At 40.0% G+C, this 16,151-nt stretch overlaps 1 protein-coding gene across 1 annotated transcript; it reads left to right on the forward strand.

The window, feature by feature from the left end:
• The first annotated feature begins 3,017 nt into the window (after positions 1-3,017).
• Positions 3,018-15,958, forward strand: RNF139 (ring finger protein 139). Its single transcript, XM_043483438.1, has 2 exons — positions 3,018-3,567; positions 13,805-15,958. Exons 1-2 carry the CDS (start codon positions 3,387-3,389, stop codon positions 15,619-15,621), a joined length of 1,998 nt encoding a protein of 665 aa, XP_043339373.1. The 5' UTR covers positions 3,018-3,386; the 3' UTR covers positions 15,622-15,958.
• The last annotated feature ends 193 nt before the right edge of the window (positions 15,959-16,151 follow it).

A 16,151-nucleotide genomic window follows, 5' to 3' on the forward strand; every position in this document is an offset into this window, starting at 1 on the left:
TAGCTGGCCACTCCCTCATGTTCAGCCCTGAGCACCTCATATGTCGTCTGCTTGATAGCAAGTTGATTACACTGGACTCCTGGAAGGACAGTGATTGACCCTGACTAGAATCTTCCCGTCTCCAGGTATGGGTTTGCCTTTCCTGTCCACAGGGTTTTGGTCAGACTACTTAGCCAATGATTTCCAAGTGTTTGATCCATCAATGTGTCCTGCCTAATACTGCCTTTGACCTAGGGACCCGCTTTACGGTGGGTGGTGTTTCGGTGGGCACATGGCCATGGGATTCACTGGTCTTGATGAGTGTATCTGAAATTTAATGAGAAAAACTATAAAGTAATTTAGGATCAGAGATTATTTCTTAATTAATTCCCAAGGTCTGAGATAAAGTTATGGTATGTATTTATCCTTTGGGGGGGCTATCAATCCCTACCCTTCCTACCAGCACCCCCATCTTTCATTCAAAGGAAAAAATACATAATACATGGGGGGGGGGTGGAAATTCTAAGTGCTGGTTTCCTATTGTTTTCTTCCACTAAGGGAGCTGCTTGTATCTACCCTCTGGTGCAGCTTCCGTACAGATGCCTGTGTGTGTGCTCAGAGGTGTCTGACTCTTTTGCAATTCCATGGACGATAGTCCCCCAGGCTCCTCTGTCCATGGGATTTTCCAGGCAAGAATATTGGAGTGGGTTGCAATTTCCTTCTCCAGGGGATCTTCTCCACTCAGGGATCGAACCTGCATTTTTTGGGTCTCCTGCATTGGCAGGCAGATTCTTTACCACTGTGCTACCTGGGAAGCCCTGGGTACAGAGATATAATCCAATAAGCTTGACCAATTGCATGGTCACTCTTGGAGCTTGAAATCTTGAGGAAATAATTAAAACAATTCTCTAATAAAATCTTTTGCTTCAGATAGCCCAGAATCAGTTCCTGTTGCATGTAACAAAGACTTGGCTGATGAAAATATAAACTGAAAATTCAAACTAAGTTTTACACATTCTACATCTAAGGACTCTTTAGAGCTACTGAAAGGCTTTTGAACCACTGTCAAACGAAACAGAATTTTATTTTTTAACATGGGTAATTTATTAATACATAGACACCACATTATTGTTCTGGGTAGACTCTGTTTACTATATACATGAGCTGTGCAACACTCAAACCAATGTAGAAGCCAGAGAGATTAGATTCAGTGAATTGCAGCTATTTCTTTGAAAGCTTATCTTTTATCTTCAAAATTCCTACAATTTTTCTATAAATTAATTTTAAGGTAGTATTTTAAAGTCCTTGCCAGGATCTTATTCAAACCTTCATTTTTACAGATGGGGAAAGTGAGACCTAGTGAGTTTAAAGAGACTTGCTTGAAGTCCTATCTGAAAGAACAACTGTGCCACCATCCTGAAAGTTCTGGTCCCAAGGTGGTATTTAGTTTTAATTAGAAATTCTTATACTAATAAAAATCTGTGCATCAGATTTAAATCAGAAACTGTTAAAACATGGATAGGAAAGGGAAGGGGAGAGACAAACGCCTTTTCCTAGGTTCTGTGACTGGGGTCCTGGAAATTAAACTGATAAAAATTAAAATAAAATTAACAAGAGAAAAAGAAGAGTTTATTGACTCATGCAGTGCACAGACGCCTGGGAGAAGCTAAGTGTTGAATAACTCAATGAGGTGGCTACAGTTTGGGGCTTATACAGCATCTTAACGAAGAACCATATATTGTAGAGAAATGGATAAAAGGAAAAGGGGTTTAGGCTTTCAAGGATGGCAAACTCTGGGAAGGTAAACATATGGGGAAAACTAATAGAAGATAAGGATTAGTTTAATAAGGTTTGAGGGTGTTTTGAGTCTGAGCTGTCCTCTTGGTAAGGGGGCAGGACACAACTTTACCAATAGAAATTTACGTCTGATTTTCAGGCAAATGGAGGGCTTCCCTGATAGCTCAGTTGGTAAAGGATCCGCCTGTAATGCAGGAGACTCCGGTTTGATTCCTGGATCGGGAGGATCCCCTTGGAGAAGGAATAGGCTACCCATTCCCTTATTCTTGGGGCTTCCCTTGTGGCTCGGCTGGTAAAGAATCCGCCTGCAATGTGGGAGACCTGGGTTCAACCCCTGGGTTGGGAAGATCCCCTGGAAAAGGGAACGGCTACCCACTGCAGTACTCCGGCCTGGAAAATTCCAGGCAAAGAGTCGGACACAACTGAGCGACTTTCACGAAATTAAGATCATTTAGGCAAATAGAAGGGTTAAGTGCTGAGGTGGAGAGCTTTTTGTTTGTTCCTGCTGTGTCTCAACTATCTTCAACTTAAAATAATCATGTCAAAGTGTCTTATTTTGGTCTTATGTTCTAATCCCCCACAGAAACATTAAAAAGTATGGTCTCTTCCGCCTTGAGAAGGGATTGCCTGGGTGTTCGTACCTCAAAGATGTGACCTAAATACCAAGGCCAGAGGTCTTGCCCTTTACATAATACTAATGTGGCCAACTAGTGTCCGCAGTTCTGCCCAATCGGGTAGGAGACAGGAAGGATAATGTGCAAAGGGATGTTTTTCTCGGTATCGCTTACCACACCCAGCCCAAACCACAGCGTTGCTCCAAAACCCGCGAGCAGCGACGCCTGCAACAGAACCCCAGGCGGCCTGGTAGCATCTTCGCCGGAAGGTCGGCCACTCAGACCCGGCCTGTCGGTGGAGTTGAGTGGCTCTGGCGGGCGGCGCCTTTTGGCTTTCCAACTCCCAGCAGCTCTGAATCATGTTTATGGGACGTTTAATAGGCTCTATTGAAGTAACAAATAATTCCCGCCCACGGAAGCAAGGAAATCCACACTGCCCCGACGCTTCTAGGGGTGAGGCAGCTACCCGGAGGTTGCGCCACTGGGTGGCGCCAAAAGCCGCGAAGGCGCAGAAACCATGGCAACGAGAGGGACGTCTGCTACGCCGAGCGTGATGACTGCACGGGGAGCGCCCCTAGCGCCGGATTATGACGCGAGCGTCGGCGCGCGGGCTCCGCGGTCTCGCGTGACCGCGGGCGCGGCCTCCCGGTCTGGCAACAGCAGCAACGGCAGAGGCGGGCGGGCGGGCGAGGTCAAGATGGTGGCTCCGCGGGCGGGGGAGGCGGTGGAGGGAGGAGGAGCCAGACCGTAGCCGGCCGGAAACACCGACACCCGGAGGCCTCCCAGGAGCCGCCGCCGCTGCCTCAGCCGCCGCCTCCGCCGCCTGCTCCAGCTCGAGAGACGCGAGCGGGCGGCGGGGCGGGCCGTGAGAGAGACACGAGAGGAGGGAGGGCGGGGGCGGAGTCGCCTGCCTTCGCCTCCGCCCCCGGCCGCCGTCCCGGGCCCTGCCCCGCGCGGCCTTGCCCGGCCCGCCCAGCCCCGGTGTGGCAGCGGCTCATGGCGGCGGTGGGGCCCCCGCAGCAGCAGGTGCGGATGGCCCATCAGCAGGTCTGGGCGGCGCTCGAAGTGGCGCTCCGGGTGCCCTGCCTCTACATCATCGACGCCATTTTCAACTCCTACTACGATTCCAGCCAAAGCCGGTTCTGCATTGGACTCCAGATCTTCCTCCGGCTCCTTGGTGAGGGGAACGGGGTAGGATGCGTCCGGGGACGGCTCAGCGGGCCGAGAAGTGCAGGAGTGGGAGGGCGGCCGTGTGCAGGTGGATGGGGGGGTGGGGCGTGTGTGTGTCAACTAGTTTTGTTTACCCCCTACCCCAAGGAGGGGGGGGGGGGGCGGCGTCTTTGTGGGCCGGGCGGGAGGAGGAGATGACACTTGTGTCGGAGTTGACAGCAGAGCGATCCTCCGGGCGAGTCAGCCTCCTGTTGGTTTTTGCCTCTTGAGTGAGGGTGGGGAGGAAACAGCGATGGGCGAGCATGTGGCCCTGTGCCTGCTGCTCTCTTGGGGAGTGAGTCGCGTCCTACGGACAGCCTTGGAAAAACAGCACCTCTGCTTACGTTTTGCCATCTCGCCGTGTGTGACCTTGGGCTCGTCGTGCCAAGGCCTGGGCCTCAGTTTCCCCCTTTCCAAAATGCGCAGTATTCGTGTGTTGTTGTCTGAATGACACCCACACGAAAGAGAATGGCAATCAAATCTTGAGACTTGCCAAAGACCTTCATGAAGAAGGTGATACTTGATAATGAGTCCTAAAATTTTCCGTGAATAGAGGAGAAGGTATTGAGAACGGTTATAAAAAGGTGGCTAGAAACTGATGAGATTTATGAAAATCAGTATCTTCGTTCTGTAACAGTGGAGTGTGAAAAGCATGTTGTACTTCATTCCCCGTTTTCTCTTGCATTGCCGGAGTGAGAAGCATTTCTGTTTAAGTTTTTAAGGAATTGAAACGTGGCAGATTTTGTTGATGAAATAATCAGGGTGTCAGGTTTTAGTGAGGTAGTTCTTTTGAAGTATTGCTGAGGACGAGCGGATGGTGAGATCCTTTCTAAGCCTGTCTGAGTTAGAAGCCATCTGTTGCTACTTTATTCTTTTAAAAAATAATATTGAGTTTTCTTTTCAGCGATAAATAACAACCCTTGACATTTTTTGATACTTTACTTTTGCAGTGCATTTTCACTGGTGTTATCTAACCTGACTTTCAAAAATCCCTCAAAGGAAGTTGGGTGGTGTTATGAATAGTTTCGTTTTACAGGCGAGGAAACTGAAAGTTCTAGAGGTTGATACACAGCAAGATCCTAGTCTTAACGTTGTCTTAAGACATCAGGGGTGCCTCATTTTCTTCCTCAGTACAGCTGTAATCCAGATGCAGAATGGTATAGTAATGATCATAACGCTAGGCCTTAAAACTAACAAATGTGAATGTGATGTTCCTTAGCACAAGACTGGTCAGTAACGTAATCCCACTTACCGCTGCAAAAATGTGATGCCCTCATCATTTGTAGCAAAAATGGAGCTGTGTGATTTCCAGTATATTGAAATAGCGAATCATTATATTATTCACCTGAAACTACTGTTTTCTGCTACAATATAAAAAGAGAATTAGCAACCTTAATGTTTTGTACTTAACATATTTTGTTTAATCCTGATATTTGGGGGGGGGGATAAAAATGAAGTTAGTTAAATAATGTTACAGTGAAATGAATAAGAACAGGGACCTGTTGGGAAAGCATTTTATTCATGTCATTTAGAAGTTCCTCATCATAATAAGGCAGTTGCTTGTTTCATTATATAAGTAGAAAGGTGGTCCCAGCTGAACTCATGACTGCCACCCCCCCACACACACACCTCTCCACCTTAATTGATGACATGACAACATACGTGCCTGTAGTCAGCACCTGTGCTGATTCCTGGGGTGGGGAGACTGAGAAATGGAGAACATTGATCATTTCTATTCCTGAACCCCATAGGAGAAGAGAAAGTTTGCTAGAGAGTAGAAGCTAACAGCCTCCTAGAAAACTTGATGAAATTTGAAATTACTCAGTTCTGTTTTGGGCAATAAATAACAAGTGTAAGGGATTTGAGGGTGGTAGGAGGGGCTTTCCCTAGTCTGCTTTGAGAGGAGGCAGGAGGCCAAGGAGGAGGAGCCAAAAAAAAAAAAAAAAACCCAAAACTGGGTTAGAGAGGATTCACAGAGTTATTCTGGCAGCAGTGTAGCCAATGCCTTGAATGTTCTGGCCTGTATAACAGGTACTTCAGTGCAGGGCGCTCATGGTTGAGCTTCAGGCTAGGGAACTTTAAAGGAGTATTTTCTTTGATTAACTCTTTGGTAGTTGAAGAACATTGAACTGGTATTTTCTTTGTACTATATCCATGCTTCTTATTTTTGTAGCAAATCATGGAAGTTAGTATTTGACAGGTTAAATAAGAATGTGACTTCTGTCAAGTTACTTAGCTGTGTGCCTCTTTTCTTTACCTTTTTGAAGATGAACCATAATATTGTATCTCTCTTATAGAGTGTTAAGGGCAATAAGTAAGGCTATATGCTCTTGTAAAAGTATCTGGAATCTAGTAAGGAACATTTAATTGTTAGCTACTAGTAAACATAGTATTAATAGCTTTTAAACAAAATTTTTATACTTCAGTTAAGACCATACTACTGTGTTACAGATAATTTGGTTTTTGGAAATCATCAGCAAAATGTTGGTGCTGTTTATTTGAAAATTTTGATCTCAGAATGTTCTCTGGGTCAGACTTTATGAAAGATACAAAATATTTTCCAAGTCTATCTCTTGGCTGCTCCTCACATTGTGTGTATTAGTCACTCAGTCATGTCCAACTCTTTGCAACTCCATTGACTGTAGCCTGCCATACTCCTCTGTCCATGGGATTCTCCAGGCAAGAATACTGGAGTGGGTTGCCATTCCTTCTCCAGGGGATCTTCCTGACCCAGGGATTGAATCCAGGTCTCCTGCATTGTAGGCAGATTCTTTACTATCTGAGCCCCAAAGGAAGCTCCTCACATTATGACAATGTAATTATACCAATTTATCATATTTGTAAGAATAATAAAATTATTAAAAACTGGTTTTGGTGGTAAAAAATTTCACCCTGAATAAAAATAAATGTCCTAAATATTTGAGGACCATTCATTGAAGGACAGGAGAGCCTGGTGGGTTGCAGAGAGTTAGTTTCGACTTAGCAACTGAACAGCAAAACAATGAAGGATCTTGTTTGTTATTCAAAGTGACAGGTTTGTGTGTAAAAGATACCCAAAGATAGTTGAAATCAATTGTTCTCCCTGGTTAGTTTTTTAATAATTGTAGACCTCTGTGTACTACTGAATATAAATCTCAAAATTTGTCAGTCTCACCTTTTTCTTTAAGATGGAATTGTCAAGATGGAAATCTGTTCTGCATCCAGTTTTATTTATAGTGTCTAAAGAATTTACTCTCCTACAAGAAACTGTTATTTTTATGGTATCAAACTAATATGAGGCTTCTGCAGGTCAGAATACAAAGCATCTCATTTTGGAGATCCAAATTAGATCATATCATAATATATTTAATTTTTAAGAATATTAAGCTATTCTTAGGAGGTGTTAAATGCTAAATGAAATGTAACCCAGTGCAGTGTAATGCTGAATTAGCAAATCTAATTCCAAGGCAGAAAATGCAAGCAGAGGAGTTTGTTTTAATAGTATTACTCATAGAATGACAATTCATTGGCTTGAAAAGGCCTTTCTAAACATAAGAGAAAATCCAGAAATTACAAGGGAAGTTTTGATAAATTTGAGTACATAAAAATGAAATACTTCTTGATGACAAAATTCTTTTTCACAAAGTTTTTTTTTAAATGACACACTAAGGGCGAAATATTTGTGTCATATTTAGTTGAAGTACTAGTAAGAGTTTTACTCTGCCAATAAGAAAAATATTTACTCCCGGAGGAAAATAGGCCCCAGGATAAGCATATCAGAGTAAATGAAATGCACAAGGTCAATAAGCAAAACAAAAATTACTCAGCCTCATTTATAATTAAAGAAATGCAGTTAAAATTTTACTTACAAGATTGGTAAAGAATTCAAAGTTTGAATAAAAACTAGTTTGGCAAAGATATGGGAAAATAGATGATGTTAAACAGTTTTGGTAAGCTGTTATTTCTATGTAAAGCCACTTGGCACTGTCAACTGAAATTAAAATTCATTATACCTTTTGACTCACGATTCTAGTTCTGAATATTTGGCCTGAAGATACAGTTTTAGAGAAAATGTGGGCAAGAATATTTGTTGCAGCATTGTTGGTAATAACAAAACAAAAATTGTTAATCTAAATCTCTGTTGAAAGAGAATCTATTCATATGTGTACTAGTTACAGCCACGCAGTGAAGTTGTTGCAAAAAGTGACTTACTTTTGGTGCTGTAGAAGGAACTCAGAAAACCTGTGACTGTAAAAACAAAGTGAAGCAATTGTAATTATTGACTGCACTGGGGTAGCCTAGGGAGTCTGAGCAGATACCATTGACATTTTGGAGGGATAATTCTTTGGTGGTGGGGGTGGCGCGATTGTGGCCAAATGATTAGTGCAAAATCTGATTCTGGTTGAGAACCACTGAGATGGACAACTAGACCAATAAAGAGCATAGAGTTGAAAGCCCAGAAACAGACTATCTATGTATGTGGAGAAACTTGATGTGTTTCAGAGGTAGAATTGAAGTACATTTGAGGTAAATGTGGACTATTCAATTTGTGGTAATTTAGTTACTTATATGGAAAAAATTATATTGACTCCTACCTCACATCAGTATATAGATAGTTCAAAGTGGATTAGTATCTTAATGTGAAAAGCAGAACTTTAAAAAGTTAGAAGAAAATGTAGAACTTTTTTGTTTTTATCTTAGAGTAAGGGAAAAGTTCTTTAAAACTATATAAAAGCAAATGTATGAAATAATAAATTCATTGATATTAAAATTAAAAACCTCTGTTAATCAGAGGGAGCATCAGAAAGAGAAAAGAGCAGCCTCACATCTGGAGAAGATGTTTGCATTACAGATAGCTACAAAGAGTCTGTAGTCAGAATATTTTTTAAATGACTATTTTCAGCAAGGAAAAACAGCTCCATAAATAAATGAGCAAAAGATAAACTGGCATTTCACAGAGGAAGAAACATGAATGGTCAATAAGTAAGAAGATGCCCACTGAGTATTCAGAAATGCAGTTTTTTGAAAAGGTTGAAAAAGACTCTGTTGTTATAATGGGATCTCCTTTGGGTAAAAAGCAAAAAGAAGTATTTATCCATGAGTGTGTTTGTTTATGCAAAATTTGGTTAATTCTTCATTTAATACCTATAGGGTTGGACTTAAAAAAATCATGTTCATATGTTTTTAATAAAAACATACTTGTTAAAATTAAAAAGCAATTTATCTTATTAATAAGAGTATCTTTTTTTAAAAGTTTGATAGAAAAAAATTTTATGCTATAGTTTGTCAGGTACATCTACAGATTAACATTTCAAGATGTTTTATTTGTTCTACATTTCATTGCATAGGTTTCCCTTGGGAGTAATAGGGCAGTTATAAGATTTATTTTAGTACTGTTTCACCTTTATTCTGTCAGGTGTTGAAATGTTTTTCCACAGCTTGCTTTAGGTTATATATTAAAGGTATTGAAGGTACCTGGGGAGTTGTATTATTATTATTTCCTTCCAGTTTTTAGTCCCAAACTTCAGAATGGTTAATGGTGTGAATGGACTTTACACATAAAAGAGTTAAACATTTTGTTGTATGATGTACATGGTGGTTTTTTTGTTTGTTTGTTTGGGCTTTTTTTTTTTGGTCTGCTTGTTTTGTTGGCTTACTTTTGGTAATCCAAATTGAAAAGGCCCTCAACTCTTTCATGAATTGAATTCATTTGTAGCTTCAGAGCACCTGAATTGATTCGGATTCTAGCCTCTTTTCCTGCCTTGAGCACTTTAGTAAAACTCTAATCACTGGAGAACCAGATCCCTAAATTGTGATGTTAGTTAGTTCTATTTGCCACTGTCCCAAGGTGATTTTTCCTTGTAAAGCAGCATTTATATATAGCCTTAATTACTTATTGCAGGTCACTCTTAAATCCTAGTGAGGACTCCTGTCTAGGAGCTAAATTTTCTTAGGCCTACAGGTTAAATATCAAGAGTTGAATGTCTGGAGTTGTGAAAATGAAATGAAATGTCGGTGTTACTGACAACACTTCCTGAAGGCCTTGAGAGGGAAGAGTTCTTGAGAGACTTGGAAAGTTGACTTACGTTTTTCCTGTGAAAATGAGAGCTGATTCTGTATTCCATACACGGGAACATGAGTATAAAGGAAAAATTTAAGAACCTCATATGCATGCAAACTTTGGGTGGGAATTAAAATCATGTTACACTATTCTCGAAATGTTTGTGGTGGCATGCATGTGCTCAGTTGTGTCTGACTGTTTGCGACCCCATGGACTGTGGACTGTAGTCCACCAGGCTCCTCTGTCTGTGGAATTTTCCAGGCCAGAATACTGGAGCCAGTTGCCATTTCCTACTCTAGGGGAGCTTCCTGATCCAGGGATCAAACCGGTGTCTCTTGTGTCTCCTGCACTGGCAGGTGGATTCTTTACCACTGAGCCACCAGGAAATGTTGGTCATTATTAAATCTTGGGGAGTGATTTTGATCAGGAAAGAGTAGTATAAGATTGTTACTCACAAGGAGATACCCAGTCTTTGAAGTTGTAGTCTCACTGCCTTATTTGCCTGTCATATTCTCTTTTTTTCTTTTGGTACATTGCAGAAAGCAAAATGGCACTTTTTATCTGGAAGTATTTCTAAAAACCCAAATCATTCCTTAATCTGTGTGTAAAAATAAGCTTTAGTGGTGGGAAAAAAGCTATTAGAATAAAGTCTGGTTATAAGTTATAGCAAAGTTCATGAATGCTGACAGGTAAAGATTAATTTACCACTTTGTGACTAGCAAGTTAAAAATAATTTACAGTTCCTACTTAACTCTCTCCCTTTTTAAAAAGTGGCATAAAGTAGAACTGAAGTTATCTTGATTTAATTTTGACTTATTTTAGATTAAGTTTTGTCTCAGGAGAAAACTACTGAGTTTTGTTTTTCTGTGTAGAGAAAGTAAGATTACATATGGCATGTGGTGGCTGAATAAATTCTATTTTCTGTTACATCCCATGGAAGGGGGTTTCTCATCCTGTTCAAAAAAAAAAAAAAAGCCCATTTTCTATTGAAAGGGCCATTCCCAGCTGACAGCTTTTTGGGAGATTATTAGTGGTCCACTTGCTCAGCAAATCGGGTAGTTCTTGCACGGAGGTCGATGTATTTACCTTCCAGGTGATTGTTCCCTTTTGTTCTGTTTCTCACAAATGACCTGACAGATTGGCCCAAAATAAAATTTGTGGGCAGTCATCATTTGGAGGAACTTGGCTCTTGCTTCTGACTGCAGTGGGTTGTGAAACACCTGCGTTGTAACGTGCGTTGTCGGTCTTGGTTACATACTGAAGTCACATGGGGAGATGGATGTTTAGTTTGGAGTTTGTCACTTTCTGTACTCCATGGCTTGATTTCTCAGCTTTGTCTTGTCATAATTTTTCATTTCCAAGTGGGCTGTTTTTCATGGTTGCCTTTAAAAATATAATTCAGAATTCAACAGAAATGTTTATTTCCCTAGTGAATACTAATTGGACTTTATTTTCTACAAAATATTTTGGAATCCATAGATGTAAAACTTCAGATCCTTGCTTGCTATCAAGGACACATTATATATTAGGGTCAGGTTATTATAAACTGGGGCTTCCCTGGTAGCTCAGCTGGTAAAGAATCCACCTGCACTGTGGGAGATCAAGATTCTATCACTGGGTTGGGAAGATCCCCTGGAGAAGGGCATGGCGTCCCACTCCAGTATTCTTGCCTGGAGAATCCTCATGGACAAAGGAACCTGGCAGGCTACAGTCCATGGGGTCACAAAGAGTCAGACATGACTGAGTAACTAAGCGCACACACACAATTATAAACTACAGTATCAGGTAATGTCTGAGTGTCTGTAGGATGGGTAGGATTTGGACAGTCAGGGATTTGGGAAGTTGATGGGGCCATCCTGCTAGGCAAAGAGAAGAATGTAAATACAACTAATTACAGCAGAGAAGAAGGGGTGTGTTTAAGAAAGAAATCTGAAGTGTTGGTTCCTGTGTTGAGAGGGATATTGATACTTTATAGCAAATTGGGTCCTTGAATGTTAGAACAAGACCTGTAGATTTTAATCAGTAAGAGCTGCTGCAGTATTTTGAGCCACAGACATTAAGAAAGGCATTTTGGTGGCTTGTAGGTGAATTTGAATGAAAGAGTTTTTGAGACAGACTAATAGATGGGTGTCATTGAGGAAAAGGGAGCTATAGTTATTAGTAGAATTTGTCACTAATATCAGAGTTTGAGGATGGGGGTCCAGAGGTACAGCTAAAAGAATAATAATGGTATCTCTGACTGAAATTGGAAATTGAAAGGAAGAGCTGTTTGAGGTGAGTTTAGGTTTAGGTTTTAGAAATTCTGAGTATTGTAGTTGCAGTGCAGAAGTAGAAATAGGTGAATATTTGGATGTGGTTTCCATAGTTGAAACCTTGGATAATAATGTTTATTGTAATCTCACTTAAAAATTTGTCAGAGCACCAAGAAAGATGGTGCATATGAGACCGTATATTGGTGCTTATGGAGTTGGGGAGGGGGGGAAGCTTACTAAAATACATTTTGGTTTTCTGAATGCTACTTTAGTTTGAAGAATAATCAGAAGGATGACTGTTTGAAGAAAGGGCTTCCCAGGTGGTGCTAGTGGTAAAAAAAAAAAAAACCGTAAAACAAAAAACCCACCTGCCAATGCAGGGATATGTAAAGAGATGCGGGTTTGATCCCTGGATCAGGAGGATCCGCTGGAGGAGGGCACAGCAGCCCACTTCAGTATTCTTGCCTGGAGAATCCCATGGACAGAGGAGCCTGGCAGGCTACAGTCTATGGGGTCACAAAGAGTCAGACATGACTGAAGCAGCTTGGTACACACACACATTTGAAGAAAAAGACTCAAACATAAGGAGAAAGGAAACGTGGAGGACAGGTTTGGTATCTGTAGGAAAGTATGTACAGAAAGTGAGTTTGGACCCAAGGGAGAATTCTCAGATTTAAGCAGCAGGAAAAATAAGAGCCAGCAGGAGTTCACAGTTTAAGTAAAAGGAGGAAATAGGAGTAACTATAAATGTAAAACTTAAACTTGACATCCTAAAGAACACTTTTAAGAAAAATCTCAGATTTAATAGGAATAAATGTTGTCCATTTTGCTTATTTTTAGTGTTTTTGTAATGAAATTATCTTAACTATTTTTTTAAGGTTTTCTTCAAATTTTTTTACATTATCAAAGTATGATAACACATTTACAGGAGACTTGGAACATACAAAACAAGGTTATATATAGTTAAATTACATATTACAATTTTTTAAGTAGATAAATGATTTTTAGTTGGCGTTTCAATATCAAACTCTCAAAAATTAATAGAATTAGTATACAGAGAAGGATATAATAGACCTGAAAAGCACTGTGAACGAATTCAACATAATTCAGATTGATACAGTTTTCACACAACAATAGTATACAAATTCTATTAAGTTCCCATAGACTGTAAACTAGGAGACACTGGAACATATCCAGGGGCATAAAACAAGGTGCAGAAATTTCATGGTCCAAAGATATTGAGATCATATGGAGTCTGTTCTCTTATCACTGTGGAATTATGTTAGAAATCAGTATCAAGGGATATTTGAAAATAACCCACATATTTTCAGGTGCAATGTGACATTCACCTGGAGAGACCTTCCACCTACCCATTGAAAGCCTCAATAAAGTTAAGCTGAAAAAAACACAGAGGGTAATTTCAGAGAAGAAAGCATTTAAATGCTTTGGTATCAAGATGAGATATTAATATTAAAGATACTTTAAACAAAATCCCATGTATTTGGAAATTAAATGTCCACTTTTAAATGACAGGTGTATCTAAGAAAACTATTTTTGAATAATTTTGAAATTACAGTATACATTCTTTCAAGTTTAAAGCTTGTTAAACTGTGTATATCACAACAATCTCGGAAATATTTTAGTAATTTGGTTTCTGGAGATATAATGCTACTTGAATTACTTTGAAAATTAGAAAATAAGGAGTAAGATGTTAAGGATATGTTTGATCTGTCCTGTTGAACTCTGATTTTACAAAACATTTATTGGCCTTTAAGCCTAAATTGTCTTGAGGCATAATGTTCATCAGTTTGAAAATGTTCATACTTATTAAAGGAAGAATATCGTAACTTTTAATGGAAAAACATTCTTTAACAAAGTTTCATTCGAATGACCTCTTTCTCTCTTTTTTTTAGGTATATTTGTATCCAGTATTGTTCTGATCTTGTCACAGCGATCACTTTTCAAGTTTTACATGTACAGCTCAGCCTTTCTATTAGCTGCGACTTCAGTGTTGGTAAATTATTATGCTGCTTTGCACATTGACTTCTATGGTGCCTACAACACATCAGCTTTTGGAATTGAGCTGCTTCCTCGAAAAGGGCCCTCGCTGTGGATGGCACTCATTGTTCTACAGCTAACATTTGGAATTGGATACATCACACTACTCCAAATTCATTCCATCTATTCACAGTTAATTATTTTGGATCTCTTGGTTCCTGTAATAGGCTTAATCACAGAACTACCGTTACACATCCGAGAGACTTTAGTTTTTACTTCTTCCTTGATTCTCACATTAAATACAGTGCTTGTCTTGGCAGTGAAACTTAAGTGGTTTTATTATTCCACAAGATACGTTTACCTTTTAGTGAGGCACATGTATCGAATTTATGGGTTACAGTTGTTAATGGAGGACACTTGGAAGAGGATCCGCTTCCCAGATGTCCTGAGAGTCTTCTGGCTGACAAGAGTTACAGCTCAGGCTACAGTGTTAGTGTACATTTTAAGAATGGCCAGTGAAACGGATTCCTTCTTTCTCTCTTGGGATGACTTCTGGGACCTCATTTGCAACCTTATCATTAGTGGATGTGACTCCACACTCACTGTCCTGGGCATGAGTGCTGTCATCTCCTCAGTAGCCCACTACTTGGGTCTTGGAATATTGGCCTTCATTGGATCGACTGAAGAAGACGACAGGCGACTTGGCTTTGTAGCACCTGTTTTATTTTTCATTTTGGCTCTTCAGACTGGTTTAAGTGGGTTAAGACCAGAAGAGAGACTTATTCGCTTAAGCAGAAACATGTGCCTTTTATTAACAGCAGTCCTGCATTTCATCCATGGAATGACAGACCCCGTATTAATGTCGCTCAGTGCCTCTCATGTGTCATCTTTTCGTAGACATTTTCCTGTGCTCTTTGTTTCTGCTTGCCTGTTTATTCTTCCTGTTATACTCAGTTATGTTCTTTGGCATCACTATGCACTAAATACATGGTTATTTGCAGTTACAGCCTTTTGTGTGGAGCTCTGCTTAAAAGTAATAGTTTCTCTCACTGTTTATACGTTATTCATGATTGATGGCTACTATAATGTCCTCTGGGAAAAGCTTGATGATTATGTCTACTATGTTCGTTCAACAGGCAATATTATTGAATTTATATTTGGAGTAGTAATGTTTGGAAATGGGGCTTATACTATGATGTTTGAGTCAGGAAGTAAAATCCGGGCTTGTATGATGTGCTTACATGCCTATTTTAACATCTACTTACAAGCGAAAAATGGCTGGAAGACATTCATGAATCGTAGAACTGCTGTAAAAAAAATTAATTCACTTCCTGAAATAAAGGGGAGCCGCCTACAAGAAATAGATGATGTATGTGCAATCTGTTACCATGAGTTTACAACATCTGCTCGTATCACACCGTGTAATCACTATTTCCACGCACTTTGCCTTCGGAAATGGCTGTACATTCAAGATACTTGTCCAATGTGCCATCAAAAAGTGTACATTGAAGATGATATCAAGGATAACACAAATACATCTAACAACAATGGATTTATTGCACCCAATGAAAATCCAGAGGAAGCTATACGAGAAGCTGCTGCCGAATCTGACAGGGAATTGAATGAAGATGACAGTACAGATTGTGATGATGATGCTCAGAGAGAAAGAAACGGAGTGATTCAGCACACAGGCACGGCAGCTGAAGAACTGATTGATGACGATACTGATTAAAATAGCATTTACTGATCATTGAGGTATCTGTTTAAAATTCAGTTCATCCAGAATGGAGTAATCTGCTTCACTTCAGTGTGTAACCAAGCACAAAAACAGTATCAGTGTTGAATCTGTGAATGGTTTTCCGTTTACTGTGATGTGCTACTGTAAATATACCTCTTTAATTACTTCTGGTCTCTTTGGTGACCTATTTAAATTTGTGTACATTATTGTACATAGAATAAAATGTTTTCACATTTTTATGACAAATTTGAACAAATAACTTTTTAATAGATGTAATAATATGGTGCGTCAACTGTGCCAAAGATTCCTCAATGAAAGTCTGTGATGTATCCAACTCGGGACCCTAGTTTTTCTTTAAAATGGGTGCAAGAGAATAAAAATGCAAATCAGGGGAAACTATGTTAAATCAAGGAAATAAAACAACTTGGACCAGAGGATAAATTCTATATGTATGTAGAGTATTTTGCAATTAAGGGGAAAATAGGCTGTCAGAAGTGACTGAGACTTTTTTGACACTTGAGATT

The sequence above is a fragment of the Cervus canadensis genome, chromosome 12 (assembly GCF_019320065.1).
Source record: "Cervus canadensis isolate Bull #8, Minnesota chromosome 12, ASM1932006v1, whole genome shotgun sequence".
Classification (NCBI taxonomy): Eukaryota; Metazoa; Chordata; class Mammalia; order Artiodactyla; family Cervidae; genus Cervus; species Cervus canadensis.

Bases quoted from the DNA above. Each gene is read 5' to 3' on its own strand.
- RNF139 (XM_043483438.1), top strand. From the start codon at position 3,387: ATGGCGGCGGTGGGGCCCCCGCAGCAGCAGGTGCGGATGGCCCATCAG. The intron at 3,568-13,804 runs GTGAGGGGAACG...TCTTTTTTTTAG, and splicing joins GATCTTCCTCCGGCTCCTTG to GTATATTTGTATCCAGTATT.